General features: G+C 40.8%; 1 protein-coding gene across 2 annotated transcripts in view; it reads left to right on the top strand.

The window, feature by feature from the left end:
- Positions 1-18,552, top strand: part of TAF3 (TATA-box binding protein associated factor 3) — a 117,455-nt gene that overhangs the window by 83,232 nt on the left and 15,671 nt on the right. For both annotated transcript variants that reach the window (XM_075143214.1, XM_075143221.1), the window contains exons 3-4: positions 5,104-6,920; positions 11,919-12,001. In XM_075143214.1, coding sequence (XP_074999315.1) covers positions 5,104-6,920; positions 11,919-12,001 — 1,900 coding nt within the window. The remainder of the gene's footprint in view (positions 1-5,103; positions 6,921-11,918; positions 12,002-18,552) is intronic.

Consider the following 18,552-nt stretch of genomic DNA (forward strand, 5'->3'; position numbering starts at 1 on the left):
TGTTGGAGGTAAGAGGCTGCTGTTACTAACATCGTGTTATGCTTTCTTCAGCAAGTGGTGTCCATCTTTAGACTCTGCTTCATCTTGTACCTAAGAAATACTGGTTTATTCTTAGATCTCCAGGTCTTAGCCAGATGGTTTTGTCCTACCACCACCCTGAGACTTAGGGAAATATTAATCCAGTTTCCAGAAGAGAAACTGGAACTTTGCTTAAATTAAATACCAGCCAACAGGCAGTTTTTGGCAGGGTCAAGAGCTGAGCAGAGATCTTATCTGTCCCAGTCTGTGCCATGTTCCTTAGGACATCGTCTAGCTGTAAGGGCTTATGCTGCTCTCTCTGAAGCTACCAAGTAAAAAGTCTGGTCATGACCAAGATTATGCCAATTTTAATTTTTTTTTTTTTATATATATATATGTGCGTCATAGGTTTTCCTGCTTGAAGAATGTTTACACATAGGTGCGTTTCTCTTCAATCAGAAGAGTTTTGCATTTGTATTTTTTCCTGCCTTCACTTTCATCTGACCTGTTATTGCAAGAGCAATGTGTGCAGCCTCCTCTAATGAGGCAGCCAGGAGAGCGTGATAGTGTGGTACGGGTGATTGCACTTCTTTTTCTGCAATAAAGGCAGAATTTCTGTTCCTTTGTACCCCTGTGTCAGTTTTAGGGACAAATAGTCCCTCGATCATCATGAACTTGGGAGTTCATTACTGAAGTGTTGAGTGTTGCTGTCCTGAAACTGAGCCGTGGCCAAATGAAGAAGGTATATATTCAATAAGCCTTTGGTTTTGGAGTCCCTGCTGTGCTACGGGAACATGATGTACAAAGAAAGAAATTTTGTGCTTCTTTAGTGGTTTTTCGTTAAAAAGGTGCAGGAGTTTTGGTTTCTTGCCTGCACTGTTCAGCTTAAGAAATTTTCCAGCATTTGAAGTGGTGACAGATCCCCACGGCTTGCATTTGGGATTCTAATGCTTTCTGTCCAGAGATCCCGAGGAGCTTCGTATTTATCAAGTTCAGCTTTTACAGCGCCTCTGTGAGATGAAATTATCTTTGCTTGTCGGATGGGAAGACAACAGTACGTAGTGTGACCTGCCTGCGACCGCGCTGCAGACCCGTGTCAAGAGAGGAGCGGATTCCTTCCTCCCTTCACTTCAAAATCATCCTTTCATGAAAATGAAGAACTTGCCTCGTTACATAGACAGGGGCGATGTTACGCACCCTAATATGCTCCAGTAGGAAATGCTGTCTTAACAAACAGTTTTCTCAGAAGCAGCGTGCCAACAGCCGTCAGCTTGTTTTATTTCAGCGTTGGACAAGTTCACCTTCGGGGCTGCGCTGCGACGGCTGGACCCATCCCTCCTGCAACCTCTGCATCCTCTGCACCCGGGCTCTGCACGTGGGCCCGGCTGACATAATAAACAATTGTTCTCTATAGCTTTAGTAATGCGAGCATTAATATTGATCCAGCACTGACTTCTCTAACAACAACCAGAAAAAAAAAATGTATCTGTTATCTTGAGAAACCTCCCAAACAGCTCTAGTCTCCTTTCATTACGGGAGAGAGTTATTAGGGCAGATGGCCGAGGTGATATCCATTTGACCTATAGATGCTAACTCAAGAGTCGGATCATTAATAAGGTGGCCGGAGATAGGGAGAGATGGCAGTAAAGAGAGTTAAAAAGCAATCCTGTGCACAAAGGATTGCGCGTCGAGAAGTGCCGGGTAGCGAATGAGATGGACAAAGGTGAAAAAGTGGCTGCGTGGTTTTAAATGCTCATCGCCAAGTCAAGCAGATTACGCTTAAAAGCTGATGTCTTCTCGTGTTTGGTTGCTGCTCCTGTGTGAATCCTTCTGGAGGAAAAAGAGCCTGTAGCTCTTGAACGTAAGACAGAGATTTCGCTTTCTCTAATTAAAATCCCCCCAAAAAAGTGCTTTATTGTTTTCTGCCACGGTCACAGCTGCGGTGGCTCAGGCTTGAAAGCCGCTGCCTGGCAGAAAACCAGTCCTCGCTGAGGATCAGACCGTGGCCTTGTTCCAAGAGAAATTTGGGTTTCATTTGACCACGATAGGATTCCAGATTGTCATCTGAGCATGTCTGAAAAGTGGTGAATGTGTGTCAGTAGTTAAGTGCTCGTGAACTTCCTTAGTCCCTGGATTGTTCAGGACTGACCCAGGCAATTTTTTCCAGATGTTTTGGGGAATCCAAGTCCATATAAAAGGGATGGTAATGCTTCTGCTTCCTTACTAAGTTGTCTTTGTGGCTTGCAGGAATGTGCATGAAAGCTGGAGCCAAGACACCCCAATTTCTAGTTTCACCTCTACAAACTGCACTTTAACCTCTTCTGCCCTTCCCTGGCATCTCCACACAAGATCACAGAAACTTCGTGGGCCCGGTGCAAACTTTACTTGGCCTTATTAAAAAAAAAATAAGCATTGCTCTTTTTTTATTGTACAAAACTCCGGTCCCTGTTCTCCAAACCTCCTCTGAAATTGTTTTTTCGCCTTTGATCCAGCAGCTGCTGGTTTTCTGCAATCCTGAGTAGGTAAAACATGAGAAGCACCTTGGGATGAGAAGGAGTTACAAAAATATGAAATATTGCAGTGCACTTCCTTGAGACACGGTATAACAGAGTGGCTGTTTAAGCGGATACTGGGCAGAAATAGTTAGCAAATAAATGTTCTGATTTTTCTAGTAAATGTAGGTTTTTTTACTGTTCGTTGCAGTAGTTTCTCTTCCACTTTATTGACTCTTTTTATCCCCATGTTTTTTATATTAAAATGGTTTATGTTGCTTTCTTTAAAGCCTGCATGATCAAACTCTGTCTTTCCTAATGTTTGAATTTGGCTACATTTTTCATCTTGTAGCTGAGGCAGAAGACTTCTCTAAATCCGATTTTAAAGTATGGTGTTTGTTTTAAATTTTATCACTCTTTAAAATTTTAAATGAAAACAAACTCTCAGTGGCAAACTAGGTTGAATGGGGTTGGGAGGGGATTGCTCCATGATGCAAACCGGGTAGCCACCGGTGCTGTATGACATCTGATGAATGCTACTTCTTCATCTCCAAAACAGTTTTGAGCAGATGAAGGCAGCTGATTTCTGCAACAGCTTAAACAGAGATTGAAATTACTTCCATGATCTGGAAGCAGATTTTTCCTCCATAGCAGGTGCAGGCTCGGTCCACAGTGATTTCTCAGTTATACTCTAACTTCGCAGTTTAAAAAATTTAATGTCAGTGCCCAGCCAGGCAAAACCTAACTCCCTAACATTCCTGTTTTTCACGGAAGGCTAAGACTTTATCCTCAGGCAAAGTCTCCTCTCTGGGCTGGCTGCTGTAAATCCTCTGGGCCCTGGCAAAAGCCAGAGTTGCTAGCTCATTTTACTTAATTTGTGATGCTGGCAAGATTTGTGCTGCAGCCCAGGGCTCTTGACTCAACTCTCCTAAATCAGAGCATTGACACATTACAGTAGAGAAACACCAGCCCAGAAAACCTGAAAATAAATGCCTCGAAAAGAGATATTTCAGAAAGATGCTGTCTTACAAAGCTTTAAATGATGTTAGTGTAACATTATAAGTTTCTCAGTGTTTGCTTCATTAAAACCACCTGCTCATTAAAAGGTGGGGTTTTATCTGCTGTCATAATAAATGTTTTTTACTATGTATTTCATGTGAGAATCTTAGGGCACTTGATATCTTTCCGCAGAAACCCTGCTAGACAAAATGTCATGCATTTTTGCAGGTGGGTAAACAGAGGCATGGGGTAAAGCAAAGTGAGGTTGTCTACGCAGAAATGGCATCGGTGTCATGACGTAATTACAGCAAATATAAATGTGTCAAGTTAACGCCAGTGTGCTTGTTCTTATTCCAGACTAAGAATCCTTTTTCCTGCTTGGATAATTCCATTTTGAAAGTGAGGAAGTGTATCCAAGAGGATAAAGTGCTTGGCTGTGGTTGGGGAGATCAGAGGTTCTCTTCTCAAACCTGCCGTGGATTTGCTGGGAGATCTCAAGTGAATTTTCTCCTTTCTCTGCACCATAATGTCACGTGTGTAGGACTGAAGATGGTGTTATATGTAGCAAAAAAAATAATTGCTATTAAACAAAAAAACCAGACCAATCATGCGAGTGGTGTCCACGCTGGCTTGAAACAGTTGGTGCCTGATGTCCACACTGTGCATGTTTCAGGTTTATCTTATTTTCAAAAGCTGTTTTTTTGGTCTCATAGCCTGAATGCCCACTTGCAACTGGAGCATGTTAGGTGTATTCCTCTGGCAACATATCTTTCATTTTGATTCCACTATAGCAGGAAGCCAGCATATGCACTCCAGGATTGCTCCATGATGCAAATAAAACAACAGTTAGCGGGGATGATGGGGAGATGGATTTCAAAGGCATGCTCCTGATCCAAACCAACACACACACACACGCAATGCTGGGGTGTTCCCATATACTCATAACAGATAACGTCCTATGCAGCAAGCTCTTAAGATGGTATCAGAGACAGAACCTGGCAGGTTGAATGGGGGTTAGTCCTCTGTTTTAACCTTCAGACTGTGCTGCTTCAGGAAAAACAAACCAGGTTTAGGAAGACATTTTCCTGGTCGTTAATCTGTAGTCAAAATTGTGTGATATATACCCAAGACAGCTAATTCCAGTGAACTTTACTTTGATGTATGCTTCGCAGTCCACTTCGTTACAGCAAAAAATGCTTCAACCTCTCCCTTCGTTTAAAATGAATGAAGCAGGTTCATGTTATTGTAATCCCAACAACTGCAGGAAGAAATAATCAGGACATTTTTAGGTAGAACTGATGCTTTGGACCTGCCCCCCAAGGTCTACCGTCATTGTGAGCTCTACCCTCGTATCCTTTGCTCATGGGTTTGACGTTACACTGAAATGAGAGCACCTGCCAGTTGTGATGGTAGCCGATGCATGAGAGAGGAGATGCCACACTTTCCTTCCAAATAGACCAGTAAGAAGCTATTAGGTGGCCAGTTATCTCTTATGGGCTGAGATGCATGTCAACATTTGCTCTGATGCTTGTTTGTTTCTGTAAAACACGTTTTTAATTATCCTAATGCTTTTTTTAAATGTTCTTTGTTACAGAAGAGGAAGAGGAACAGGTGCCTACCGATGGAGGTACATCTGCAGAGGCCATGCAGGTCCCATTGGAAGAAGAGGGAGATATGGAAGAGGATGAGGCAATTAATGATGAGAACTACTTGAGCAAGAGACCGTTAGAAAGTCCTGAGGCTGAGGAATTTCCACCTGTGAAACGGCCAAAACTATCTGTTTCCAAAGGGGACAGCTTGGACGGAGCTTTGGAACCACGTGAGCCTCTTAGCTCAATAAATACTCAAAAAGTACCACCAATGCTTTCTCCAGTTCATGTTCAGGACAGTACAGACTTAGCCCCTCCTTCACCAGAACCACCAATGTTGGCTCCCATTGCAAAATCACAAGTGCCAACCCCCAAAACTTTAGAGACAAAGCCGTTTGTACCCAAAACAAAGTCCAAAACAAGTTCTCCAGGACAGAAGACAAAATCACCTAAAACTACGCCCTCGCCAGTGGTAACTGGAAGTCCCATACGTTCACCAAAAACTGGATCCAAAGAAAAAAAGTCACCAGGTCGCGCCAAGAGCCCAAAAAGTCCTAAAAGTCCAAAGGTTCCTGCTCATGTTCCCCAACCACCTGTGAAGCCTGAAACGCCAAGTAGAACCCCTCTGGCTGCATTAAGTGACAAGATAGGAAAGGAAAACATTCAAGTAAAACAAGGACAGACGCCACCTGAGCCTGCCGCCAAGCCAAATATTGAAAACCAGACTAAGAAAGTACCAGTAATGGACAAGACCATTGATGATTCAATCGATGCTGTGATTGCTCGTGCATGTGCAGAACGAGAACCGGACCCCTTTGAGTTTTCCTCTGGTTCTGAATCAGAAGGGGAAATTTTTACCAGTCCTAAAAGACTTTCTATTTCAGAGACTACAACTCCTAAACCTTCTGTTTCTGCCAATAATGCAAATAAGGCAGGAGCAACTCCAATACCTCCCTCAGGTGGGACTTCAAGTTCAGACATTTCATGGACAATGGATGACTCAATTGATGAGGTCATTCGAAAGGCAAACATGGGGACACCTTCTAATCCACCTACCAACTTCCCTTATTTCTCCTCTCCTTCTGCTTCACCGCCAACTCCAGAACCTCTTCTCAAAGTTTATGAGGAGAAAACCAAGTTGGCTTCATCGGTAGAAGTGAAAAAGAAATTGAAAAAGGAGCTGAAGACAAAAATGAAGAAGAAAGAAAAACAAAAGGAAAAAGATAAAGAGAAAAACAAGGAGAAAAATAAGGAGAAGGAAAAGAACAAGGAGAAGGATAAAGACAAGGAAGGAAACAAGGAAGCGAAATTTCAGTGGAAGGAACTACTCAAAGATGATGATCTTGATCCCTACAAATTCAAACTAAAGGACTTTGAGGATGCTGACACAAAAGTAAAGTTGAAAGATGGCAATACCAAAAAAGAGAGAGAAAAACATAAAGATAAAAAGAAAGAGAAAGAGAAAGGTAAAAAAGACAAGGATAAGAAAGACAAAGAGAAACTTAAAGATAAGGGTAAGGAAGATAAGATAAAGGCTCCACCAGCACCTCTTGTGTTACCTCCCAAAGAAATGTCTTTGCCCTTGTTCAGCACACCAACTGCCATGAGGCTCCCCAGCATGTTACCTTCCTTGTCTCCAATGCTTCCTGAAAAACTGTTTGAGGACAAAGAGAAACCGAAAGAGAAGAAGAAAGACAAAAAAGAGAAGAAGAAAAAGAAAGAAAGGGAGAAGGACAAAGAAAAGGAAAAGAAGGAGAAGGAAAAGGAGAGGAAAGAAAGAGAAAAGAAAGAGAAAGAAAAAGAGAAACACAAACATGAAAAGGTAAGCTGTTTAGATGAGTTGAGATGGCATGCTTGCTTGAAAAATGCACATGGATTCCTGTATTTGCTGCTGAGTGTTGTTGAAGAGCTTTCAGGAGATGTGTGATGACAGGTTTGGTATTTTTTAAAAATAACAGCTCCAAGGAAGACGTCCCCCAAGAGTTTCAGGGATTGTCCCACCTCTTTGGAAGACAATAGAAGTTCAATTTTGTGCATTTGAAATGTGAGATTGTCCTTCTGGTTCTCCTCCAGTTGCTTTTCACTTTGAAAAGCTGGGGGTCAGGCGCAACAACAGCACGCACACAACAAATGTATGTCGTGTTGCAATCCACAAATTTTGTTCTGTACATTTCCACTAGTAGGGACAGCAACCATATACCTTCCATATAAACTTTAAATTTAATTTCTAAGAGTCTACTGTTTCAAAGTTTGTAGAAGTCTGTAAATTACCAGGTGGACAGAAATGAGGAGCAGACTGCCTTCAAATAAACAAGTTCACCAGTTATCTCAGATGTTCAGAAGAGCTGCTGAATCCCCTCTTAGCAAGACCGCCCCCTTGTTGCTCCAATTTGTTTGAAGTAAGAAAATTGTTTTCAAATTATGGTCTAAATGTTCAAATGTCACCTTTCGTTTTGAGTCTTATGCTTGAGAGAGAGAAGAGGAGAGCTAGTTTTCAAGTGGGTTGAGCTCCTTCCACTCCTGTAACTCTTACTGATTTACATCAGCCAAAGATAATTTCTTCTTTCCAATATCACCTAATCTTGAGAATATGTTTAATATTTAAGAAATGAAACCAGCATATTTGCATGTTATCAGATTTGAAATCCCTTTAGAAATGGCTCCCCTAATTCAGGGTTTGCTCTAATTTTTTGTCACTTCACCTTGTAATATGCATGAAATTGTTAATATAAAAAAAAGAAGAAAAAAGAAGAAAAGAAAGAGATTGTCTTCATATGCGATAACCTTGGATACAGGATTTCCTAAATCTCTCCTTAGCATTAGGAAGCGCTATGCAAGTTCTGGTTTTACCAAGATGCTCTTTACATCCTGCTTTGAGTGTAATACCCTGTTCGTACAAGCTCAGATTTGGGACCTTCCTCACTTTCCTTTTTTGCCACTGTACTCTGTTGTGCTACCTGCTGGACTTGAAACAAACCGCTGATTTCAAAACTTGACATATTTTTTAAGTTGACAAATGGTTTTTCAGTGCAGAATCCGGGTGATCTGGAGTACTAAAATTTACCTGCTGTGGGTGAGTCGGTGATCAGCAGGGTGGTGGTCCAGTTGTCCATGTTCATTTAATGTCCGGTTTTAGACTGCAGCAACACTTTCATGGATTCCCCATTTTGTCTGTCTGCCCTTCGTGCCTGAGATTTTTTGTCAGTATTCCATTGAGAATTTCTGCAGAGATTTCTTTTTAAGTTAAATATGTGTGTATATAAAATAAAGACAATGAGTTGCTTGTTTTTCATACATTCGATTTTGCATTTCTCCTGCAAATCTCTATATCTAGTTTGCTTTAGAGCAGTATAACAGATACACAAACAAATACAAACTGGTAAAGCTTTGGTATAGACTGAACGTATATATATTAGGAAAAGGAGTTCAACAGTAATAAAAACTTGGACAAATTAAATTGACAAAGCTGCCCATTACCTTGGCAAAAAGTCCCTGTCAAAAGATAAACTTTAAAGCTAGAATGCATGAAAGAATCCCCAGTTAGAATTAAAATTTAAACTGATCCTTGATAGATAAGCTTTTTTTAAATCCACCTCTTTGCTGCAAGTCAGGATTTTAAAAATAAATTTCCCCTTTAAATCTCTTGAGCGATTTTCATTTTTTGCAAGGCCGCACTGCTGGTGTCCTGGAAAAATGGAGAGTTAGAGCTTTATCAGTTGGTGCCCTGAGGTATGTGGCAAAGAAGCTAAATCCTTGAAGATTAGCAAAAAAAATGCAGCACATGGCAATAAGGGGCTTATATGACTACTAGTATTAGTTCAGGTGAAAGAAGTATTGCTTATACATAAAACTGGACAAATCCACTGACAATGTATTTTTAGTTAGCTACAAAGGAGCCTTATATTGCTGGACTTTACCTCTTTGGTGATTTGGGAAGCTTAGTAATCCACTGTAAATGCTCTTCTGCTGGCCCCAATTCCCAGTATTACTTCAGAATGCTGCTCTTTCGTTTTAACCCCTAAAAGTACATGTTTCCTTAATTTAGCTTTTAGGTCACACCATGACTTATTTAGCCAGCAGTTGTGCTGTAAGAGCAAATGATCAAGTTACTGCTCGGACACTTAACCTTCCTCGGCGCGTCCACTTTGGAGGCATAGGCGCAACCTGAAAGATGAGTTTGTGGGCTAACTGCAGTTTCAGCTCTTGATGGCCAGCAGAAAATACCAGATTTCTATTTCTAATATTGCTGTACTTAACAAAAGAGTGACTCAACGGTAATGTTTCCATTTTTCAGTATTATTATAGTTATTACATAAGCGTGCATCCCATCCTCTTGGGGAATTGAAGCTTTTTATCAAGTTTTCCCTGTAATTTTGCCCCAAGCTGCTGGAAGAAACAGAACAGCAACCGACACTCTGCATAAATGGCAAAAGCAGAAGCTGAAGGCTGCATGCCAGAAGTGTTCGGTGGTGGGACCGAGGAAGAGGAGCTTTTGCGTAGGGCTTGCCTGCAGCTCTCTGCTCTGCAGTAAGTGTTGGGGTGCTGCCCTCGGAGCCAGAAAAGGAGACAGTGAGCTGGGGCGCTGCCTTGCATGCACTACTAAATTAAAAGCAAACTAAAAGCAAACAGTTGAAGCAGTTACACCTCACTTCTACGATGGAGATTAGCGGGCGTGCTGTAGGAGTGACTGAGCAGCTCACGAGGCAGCTGCTGACCCAGTTTCAGCTAACCTTAATACGCTGAGATGTAAACTAAAGTAGTTGAGGAACTGCTTCATGAGAAATGGAGCCATCCTTGCATCGGGGCAGGGCTTGCCAGAGCTGCCCCAAAGTAAACTGCCCTTACTCGTGAGTCAAAATCCTATCATCAATGTAGAGGAAAACTAGCATATCCAGGATATAACTGTGAATGCTCCTTAATTTTCCCTCTGCTCCAGTCATGCAACCCCTACACACAAACCCATGTTGCAGAAAGATGCTTCCTCTCCCCTATCCTTATCAAAGGATAAGATGTAGAATTGTCGTGGAGCCCAGTTCTCCTCTCACAGCAGACTGCAACGTTGGTATCTGAGCATAACGAAGTGTTTTATGTGCTTTTCTTCTGCTGCATGAGCCCACAGCACCATTTTCTAGAACATCTTGGTGGTATACAAATAATAATACAAAAGTCCTTAATACAAAAGACGGATGACATGAGTATCTTTCTGTGCTGTGTGCTGGAAGTTAAGTAGCAGTGCTTGTCCTAGGAAGTTTTGTATTTGAAAGAGGCACTACAGAAGGAGGAAAAACCTGCAGGAAAAGAGGTAAGATAGTCTAAGGCATGTGCCTGAGCCTCCTGTAGTCAGGGTTCAATTCCATGTCTCTATCTAGTGGACAGTGCTACAGGTTAAGATTAAGAGACTTGCCTATGGAAAGTGGTAGTGAAATTGTTCCAGGCATTAGGAGCTCCAGAGGAAAAAACCTCTTGCGACACTCCAGGGGAATGACATAAGAAAAAAATCGTGCTATATAAACAAAAGAGTAGAGAGAGACCTGTGAACTAGGCTAATACATATCCATGGAGAGCTTTATTGAAAAGCATGGTTAACTGTGTCAAAACAGTCAGGCTGCAGCCCTTCTCTCTCTGGACTAGACATCTCCTAATGAGCAGCTCCGATTCTTTGGGCAAGGTGCGTGGCACAGGACTTTGTCATTACCATTCCTCAATGTAAGTCCTAACTGAGTCCTCCCACCCTGGCCTGCTGTCTCCTGCGCTGCTTTCTGTGCTTTGAATTGATTGTTTGCCCTTCGTTTCTTTATGAAAGCTTTTTAAAACAGATTTCTCCCACTGAGAGTTGCTTGGGTTTCCATTTAGTGTATGCATACTATTTTTGTATCTTTAAGTTCCTGGACTAGATTCAGCTAAGTGGTTATTTTATTAAATATGATGATGCTCAAAATGAGATCAGCCTCCCTCTCTTTCTGTATATACACACATATATATATAACATATATACACTTCTCCTATATATGGATATAAGTTGAGCAATTTATGTATGGAGAATCATTAAGAATGTCAACTGTAAAATCTGAGATGATTCTATACAGGTTTTGCAAAGCAGTAGCTCAATGGGAGTTGGTAATTTTGGCAGATACTGGTTCAGAGAGTTTAAGGACATATTCAAGAGGTCTAAACTCCACCAGATACTGATGTTGAAAACCAGGCCATTTGAAAAATAGCCATTAGAAACCCCCCAGCCTAATTGCATTAAAAAGCAGTGGTTCTGTTATACCTATGTGGATAAGCACTTTCGGAAGGTATTCAGTATTGGTGCTTGGAGTTTATTTGCTTCCTCTGTGTCTTGTTTTTATTCAAGAGGGTCACAGTACATTTATGTAATAAACCTGGGAAATAATTGAATTTAAATCTCAGAAAAAAGGGCAAACACCAGTGGGCACCTGTCGAGTTTGAGTACTAAGGTCAAAGCATTTCATGTCATTGTTTAGAAACATGCTGGGGTTTTTTGTGTCTCTAGAAAAATACTAAATCGGGAAGACTTGTTAACAAAGTGTATGAGCAGGTACAAATGCAATGAAATTTCAAGTTGACTTTTTAGTCTAGAATTCATATTTGTGATTTGCTATGACTGGGAGCTCCCAACAAACTCTGACCGCCCATGCTACAGCATGAAGCGTGAGAGAGCGGTGATCAGTCCGCCATAGGTCTGTCTCATTAAGCCGATATACTCTATTTGGTTAACTCCATCAGTGCTTTCATGTAATTAATATATTTTGGGAGTCTGCTTGCAGTCTTTGATTGATGATTGTGTTCCCTTGTACAGATAAAGGTGGAACCAGTTGTTCCGGCTCCATCACCGGTTATTCCTCGGCTGACATTAAGAGTGGGTGCAGGCCAAGACAAGATGTAAGTACAAATAAATCCATCTGCAAGGTGTATGCTTACCACAGTTCATCCTCTGTCACTTGTGTTAGCTCTTATTTTCAGTGGGAAACACTTAAAGATTACTGGCAAATGATATTCATACAGCTATGACATCTTTTGACCATTCTAATGAAAAATCAAGCAGAACTCTTACCAATAGAAACTTTTTGGACATTTTGCCTTTTTTCTTCTACTCTCCAAGTGGGAGCTGTCATCTTCCATCCATCCTACTGTGTTTCCTACTCCGTGCCTTTCTAGGGCATGGATTATAAGATTCCATCTAGACTCATATGATGCCTGCAGTGACATTTAGTGAGGTTTCCGTAATGGACGGTTATCCCTCCTGTAACCTACAGCTAAGTTTCATAATGCTCTTCAGCTAACAGTTGTTTTATGCTTTAAAACATAACAGTTGAAATTCCTTTATACACATCTGTTTTATTATAACTGTTGATGATTATTCATGAGTGTACCTAATGCATTTCAAATGTTGGTTCATTAGCTCCCTAATTATTGGGTGCTGTTGTACAAATAGTAGTTACTTTGTACTATATGAGCATAAATAGGATGATCCCTATCCTGAGATCACACAGCACAAACAGGTGGCTGGAGAGGCTGGGGAAACCGTGCGTCACTAGGCTTTTTAGGCTGGTCCTGTGTTGTATGTGAAGGGTTTCTTTTAATCAGTTTTTTCATGGTTTTAATGGCACAGAGCACACTTTCATGTCTGATGGTAAACATGAGCACCAAACAGATTTTTCCTTTCCATTCATCACATTAAATATTGCTAATGTAGTTGTTTCTCTTTTATAGCCATTCTGAACTAAATCTCCTAATCGCTAATTTTTCTGCTTTATAAGTTAAGTGACATCTTTGATGATTATTCTGTTTTTCTATGCTGTCCTACTCCTCCTCAGTAGGTAACTGTGAGTTCTACTGGTTTGAAGTTGCTTTGAGACTTCAGTCATTTCTTGGTTTCTATGGGACACCCCCACCCCAAATATCAGGGCTTTTTCCTGCTCTTCAACCATTTCTGCTTTCTTCCTTTCACAATATTTGAGTGTGATCTAAAATTTCTGTGCCTCAGATTGCTGTATGAAAGCTCCAGCTTTCTCAGAACAGTTGTCTGTCCTGCTGTGCATGATTTGAATATGCACGGCTGGACAGACTGTCCTTTTAAAGCCCACAAACCCATTTTCCTTCTTGAGGAGCTATGGATACTTTTAAACTCCTTTTTCAAGGACTGTACAAGGGGAAAATTAAGTATAATATATATGGCATATATATAATATATATATAATATTTTCAAGGCAGAACTTCTAAATTAAAGTTCTGAAGCCATATTTTAGCACCAAAGAGTTGACTTTGCTTCCCATCTTACCTTACCCCAGTCTTTATTATACCCACACACTTTTGAGAAGGGACTTCAGACTCCATCTGCTTGCTACAAATCATATGGGTACATCATCGTCAGCCCTGCCAGCCTGTAGTGGGTCAGAGATACTGACATCTTGTTTTAGGCCTTTTGGGAAATTCGCTTCTATTCCAGTTTCCTTTGTGCATCTTTAGTGGCACCTTGACCACCATCTGAGGCCCTCAGGTGTTGTGATCCTTAGCATGGCAGAGCCTGCAGTTTAAACCCCGACTCCAGGATGGGAGATACACAAAGCTGACTGTCGTGGTTTAACCCCAGCCGTCAACTCAGCCCCACCCAGCCGCTCGCTCACTCCCCCCCCGGTGGCATGGGGGAGAGAATCAGAAGGGTAAAAGTGAGAAAATTCGTGGGCTGAGATAAAGACAGTTTAACAGGTAAAGCAAAAGCCGTGCGCGCAAGCAAAGCAAAACAAGGAATCCATTCACTGCTTCCCATCGGCAGGCAGGTGTTCAGCCATCTCCAGGAAAGCAGGGCTCCATCACGTGTAACGGTGACTTGGGAAGACAAACGCCATCACTCCGAACGTCCCCCATTCCTTCTTCTTCCCCCAGCTTTATATGCTGAGCATGATGTCATATGGTATGGAATACCCCTTTGGTCAGTTGGGGTCAGCTGTCCTGGCTATGCTCCCTCCCAGCTTCTTGTGCACCCAGCAGAGCATGGGAAACTGAAAAGCCCTTGACTATGTAAACACTACTTAGCAGCAACTAAAACATCAGTGTGTTATCAACATTCTTGTCATACTAAATCCAAAACACAGCACTATACCAGCTACTAGGAAGAAAATTAACTATCCCAGCCGAAACCAGGACACTGACTTAGCTCAAAGTTTCTAGACAAATTAGGGGTGAATTAAACACCAGGGCCAAGATTTTCAGGGGCAGGGGAGTCCTGGAGGCAGCTGGTAGCAAATGCTAAAAAATGGTTGTGCTCCAGCTCTCTGCAGCATCTGTACTGGGCCTAGGAGGGGAACTTCATCTTCTTCACGTGGTGCTCATCGTTGAGATTGCTGTAGGCTACATAACCAAATGAGGTTTGAGTCATTAGTATTCCATCTCTATTTGCATACTGGTTTCCCTTTTCTACCTTAAATATCTCCTCACTGCCACCATACTGGCATTCTAAAGTTGTCCCGTTGTAATGGCTGTATCACCCAGTTGCACCTTCTGACTGATGGCAAACAAGAACTTATAGAGTTTTATAATAGCTTTTAGGATTTGTCATAGTTTTCCAAGGCAAAATCCAGGAAGAAATTTGCCGTTACACAGGTAAATACAGTTTGCGCCATGTGGCTCTGGGAACTGTTTTGTGTTGCATGTCGATCTGGTGTCTAATGCGGCAGGGCTTGCAGTGGAGCTGTCCTATTCTAAATAATACTTTTGCTTTCATCCTCAACAATTAATATTCAGCCTGAACTCAGCATATTTTAATTTTCATGTGTTGTGATCATTATGAAAGGGACTGGTGTGGCTTTGAGGCAAAGCCTTACATAGCTGTGGTGTGGCTTGGACATCTGGAGTTACCAGAAGTCTCTACGACCTCTATTTAAAGTTATTAGTTGAAAAGACCATAGCAGGATCATCAATCTTTTAAGTAACTCATAACAGGCAGAAAAAAAAGCTCTTGTGACGTGTTATGTTAAGGGAAAGTTAAACTTTTGTTTTATCTGTGTTGATAATGAAGTTCTGAATACCTGGTAATTATCATATGGAAACGTTGTGTTTCAGTTAGCATGTCGCTGGAGTTTACTAGCATGGGATTGTTTGAGAATACCATGAATCGCCATGGAAAGGTATGAGAAAAGTTTTTGGGGATTCATAGAATTTGATGAGTAAAAACTAGGTGGACTAATGAGTTATTTCAATTTCCTCTGTTAGAGACAAGACCTGTCTGGAGGCTTTTGGAGGTACTTAAGTACCTATTCAACTGGAGGTTGGTTTGTTTTGGGGCAACTTCATATAAAACGTTGTCTTTAATGGAAGTACTTACAGATCTTGGTGAGGCCACAAAGTCTTTCAGGTGTCTGAAGAAAAAGCGTCAGATTGATGGTGCTTGATTCACATCACACCGTACACACAGCACGACGACAGTAACGCAAGTTTACTCAAATAGTGCAGCAGTGCTGAGGAAAATGCCTTTGCAGTGTAGCAAACAGTTTATTCTCTATCATTTTGCTTCTTGGCTCCTCTGTTTGGAGCAACAAAGCAGCGATGGTAGTGGCAGAGAAGTCTTCTTTCTTGTTTCTGTGAATATGAGTACGTGTTGCTCCTAGATTCAGAGTGATCCCTGCATTCGAGCTTGTCTGGCGTGCAAATATTCTTACAACACACATCAGTTCAAAAGAGACGGCTATTAATAACGTTAGGTTAATAGACATGAAAAGGTACTGTTGCTGAAGGATGGAGAACCCAATATTGGAAAAACTGTTCTACTTTAGGTTTTTCTGCAAGTGTTTTAACTGCACAGTAAAACAAGAAGAAAGTAGATTATAATCAAAGCATTTCCATCTTAGTTGTAAACAATTACAGCAATACTTGCATGGATGCCACATTAGAAGAAATTTACTGGATTCCATTCTAATGCAATTAGGGCTAATTTTGTTCTTTAAATGAATAAAAGGTCAGCTAGTAAATCTAGTTTATCTCAAGTCCAGGCTTCAATAAATTGTTTTATTTAATTTGTTGTAAAAGATCTTATCCTTAATGGGCCTACCTCTTATTAGTTTGCTTGGGTTCTAAAATATTTATGACCACCTTTTTAGATATGATTTGAATGATATGTTGGAAGGGTTTTTCACTGAGTTTTTTTCCACTCCAGTGTTATCAAGGTAGATTGCTAACTGAGTTAGTATAGGAAGGAACTAGAGATGCTATCTTTTTAAAAACAAAACCAAACAAAACACCACAGCTAGTATAGACTTTTAAATTTTAAATCAACTGCAAATGATGAGCAGAATTTAATACTTCTGTTCAATTGCATCATGGTTTCTTTTTGTCTAGTTATTTTTCCTAAGCACAATCATTTTTCATACACATAAGTTTTTAAAAAGCATGTCTATTGATGAGGTGTTGAGATTCCAGCTACTACCACAGTTGATATAAACTTCAGCAAAAGTATGTCCTGTAATTTTTGATACATCAAAAAAATTTATTTACATTTAAATACAGTTTTTAAGAAAAAACACATGGTTTCTGACACTAATGCCAGACCACAATGCAGCGTACCATTCACTGGTGCTGTTTCAGTGCTTCTGTGACTTAGAAGCAGGATATATGTTTTTTGTGAAATCGGGTCCCCAAATTTACCTTAAAATGTCGGGCTTTTGCTCCAGACTCGTACTGCATTCTATCATAGCTCTGCCATCAGCAGGGAACCTGGAAACCAGACATGAGAAGGGGAAAGACAGGTATTTTAAGAGTGTTTAACTTGTAAACCTGACCTGCTGCTCTAATGAAGTTGCCCCTTGTCTTACATATTTTTAAAGTGAGTAGGTATGTGACTTTCTCCAAAAACAAATCGCACACATGCTCAGATATGTATGCATACGTGTCTATAAAAAATGTATATTAAATAACCTCTGGATTGTAAAATAAAATCCTAAAAGGATTAAGGGGTAGAAAAATTTTTGTTATCCAGATATTTAATTGACCCCACTAAAGCTTTTTATCGCTTGATAGGATATTATCAGTCCAAGGCCTAACTTATGTTCGTTTGGAGGCTCACTCGACTGCATGGTATCCCCACGACAAAAGCCACCAGCGTAGCTAGCTGACATCCTTTGTAGGGAATCTCAAAGCCAAGTGGCATATGTATAGACCAAATTATTTTGTGACCAGTAGATTTGACCTCTCTGTGTAATACTGGTGACCCAGAAGCATACTTTTGGGACTAAGAGGACAGGGGAACCTGTCCTGTTGCTATCTGTTTTATTACCCCGAGTTTCTGTGATTGTCCATCTAAGAACTCCTATCACAATAAAGTGCTCATAGCACGTATTTTTATAAGTTGGCAAAATAGCATGTGTCTGAAAAAGTGGAAGCCTGAAAGGAAATGTAGCTTGAGAAGATCTCCACGTTGACGCTGTAACCCTACCTGAAACACAGCTGGACTGTTGGAGGAGTTTATTTTTCATAAATTTACAGGGTTTGGGTCATCACTGCTACTTGCTCAAGAATTCATTATTTTAAGTGCAACCAGAGTTGTGGAACAGAATTGCGGTAAAACAGTTCTTTAGTCATACTTTTTGGAATTCTGTAAAACTTTATTATCTAACCTACAGCATGGAGAGTACCACCAAGTTTATTATAGGGTAATGTTCTCCAAAAACAGATGCCTAAAGGATGGATCTTCTATCTGCAATAAGCTTAATTTACCTAAGAGTTGAGCTGCAAACTCTCCAGAGATTGAATTTTCTTGGGAAAACTACACACACACACACACAATCAGAATTTAAATAGGTAATGACACCAAGGGAGGAGAGAAGAAGGTGGTATTACCATCAATACGCTTTTTATTGACCTGGTTGAAGACAAGAAATCAGGCAAGGACTGTGTTGGTGTTCCCCTAAGCTCACTGGTGATCTGTAGTTGCTGCTGTAACATGAATATCTATTTTTTTGAAAACTGCTCAAACTCCCTGGGAGTTGTGGGAAAAAAGCTAGCTAAGACAGGACTTTGCTATTAGCTTCAATTAAACTAGAATTCTGCCCTGTGTAGTTTCCAAGAGTGCATCTTATTTTTACAGTATCATCTTTGGTGGATATTCAAGGAGCTTTAATTTTTAGTAGGGTTGTTCTCATACGGATAGATCAGACCGTGTGAAGAAACTTTTGAACTTTGGTTGCTATTTAGTGGAGAGCTACTCAGACTTTGATAATTTAGATTACTGTCTTCACAGTGTTTGCCCACAATAGCTGAATAATGGGGTTCATTAACCTCCCTGTGTAGGCATATCCAAATTGTTTGCCTCTAGCCTTGGCTCCCTACATGTGGCTGGGGAGGAAAGGATTGGCTTTTTATTGACTTGTCAAGCCATAGATTTGCATTAGCGGCCAAGTAGCTCATGACCCATTCCATTTATTTCACTGTTTTGTGGTGGG

The sequence above is a fragment of the Calonectris borealis genome, chromosome 1 (assembly GCF_964195595.1).
Source record: "Calonectris borealis chromosome 1, bCalBor7.hap1.2, whole genome shotgun sequence".
NCBI classification, from domain to species: domain Eukaryota; kingdom Metazoa; phylum Chordata; class Aves; order Procellariiformes; family Procellariidae; genus Calonectris; species Calonectris borealis.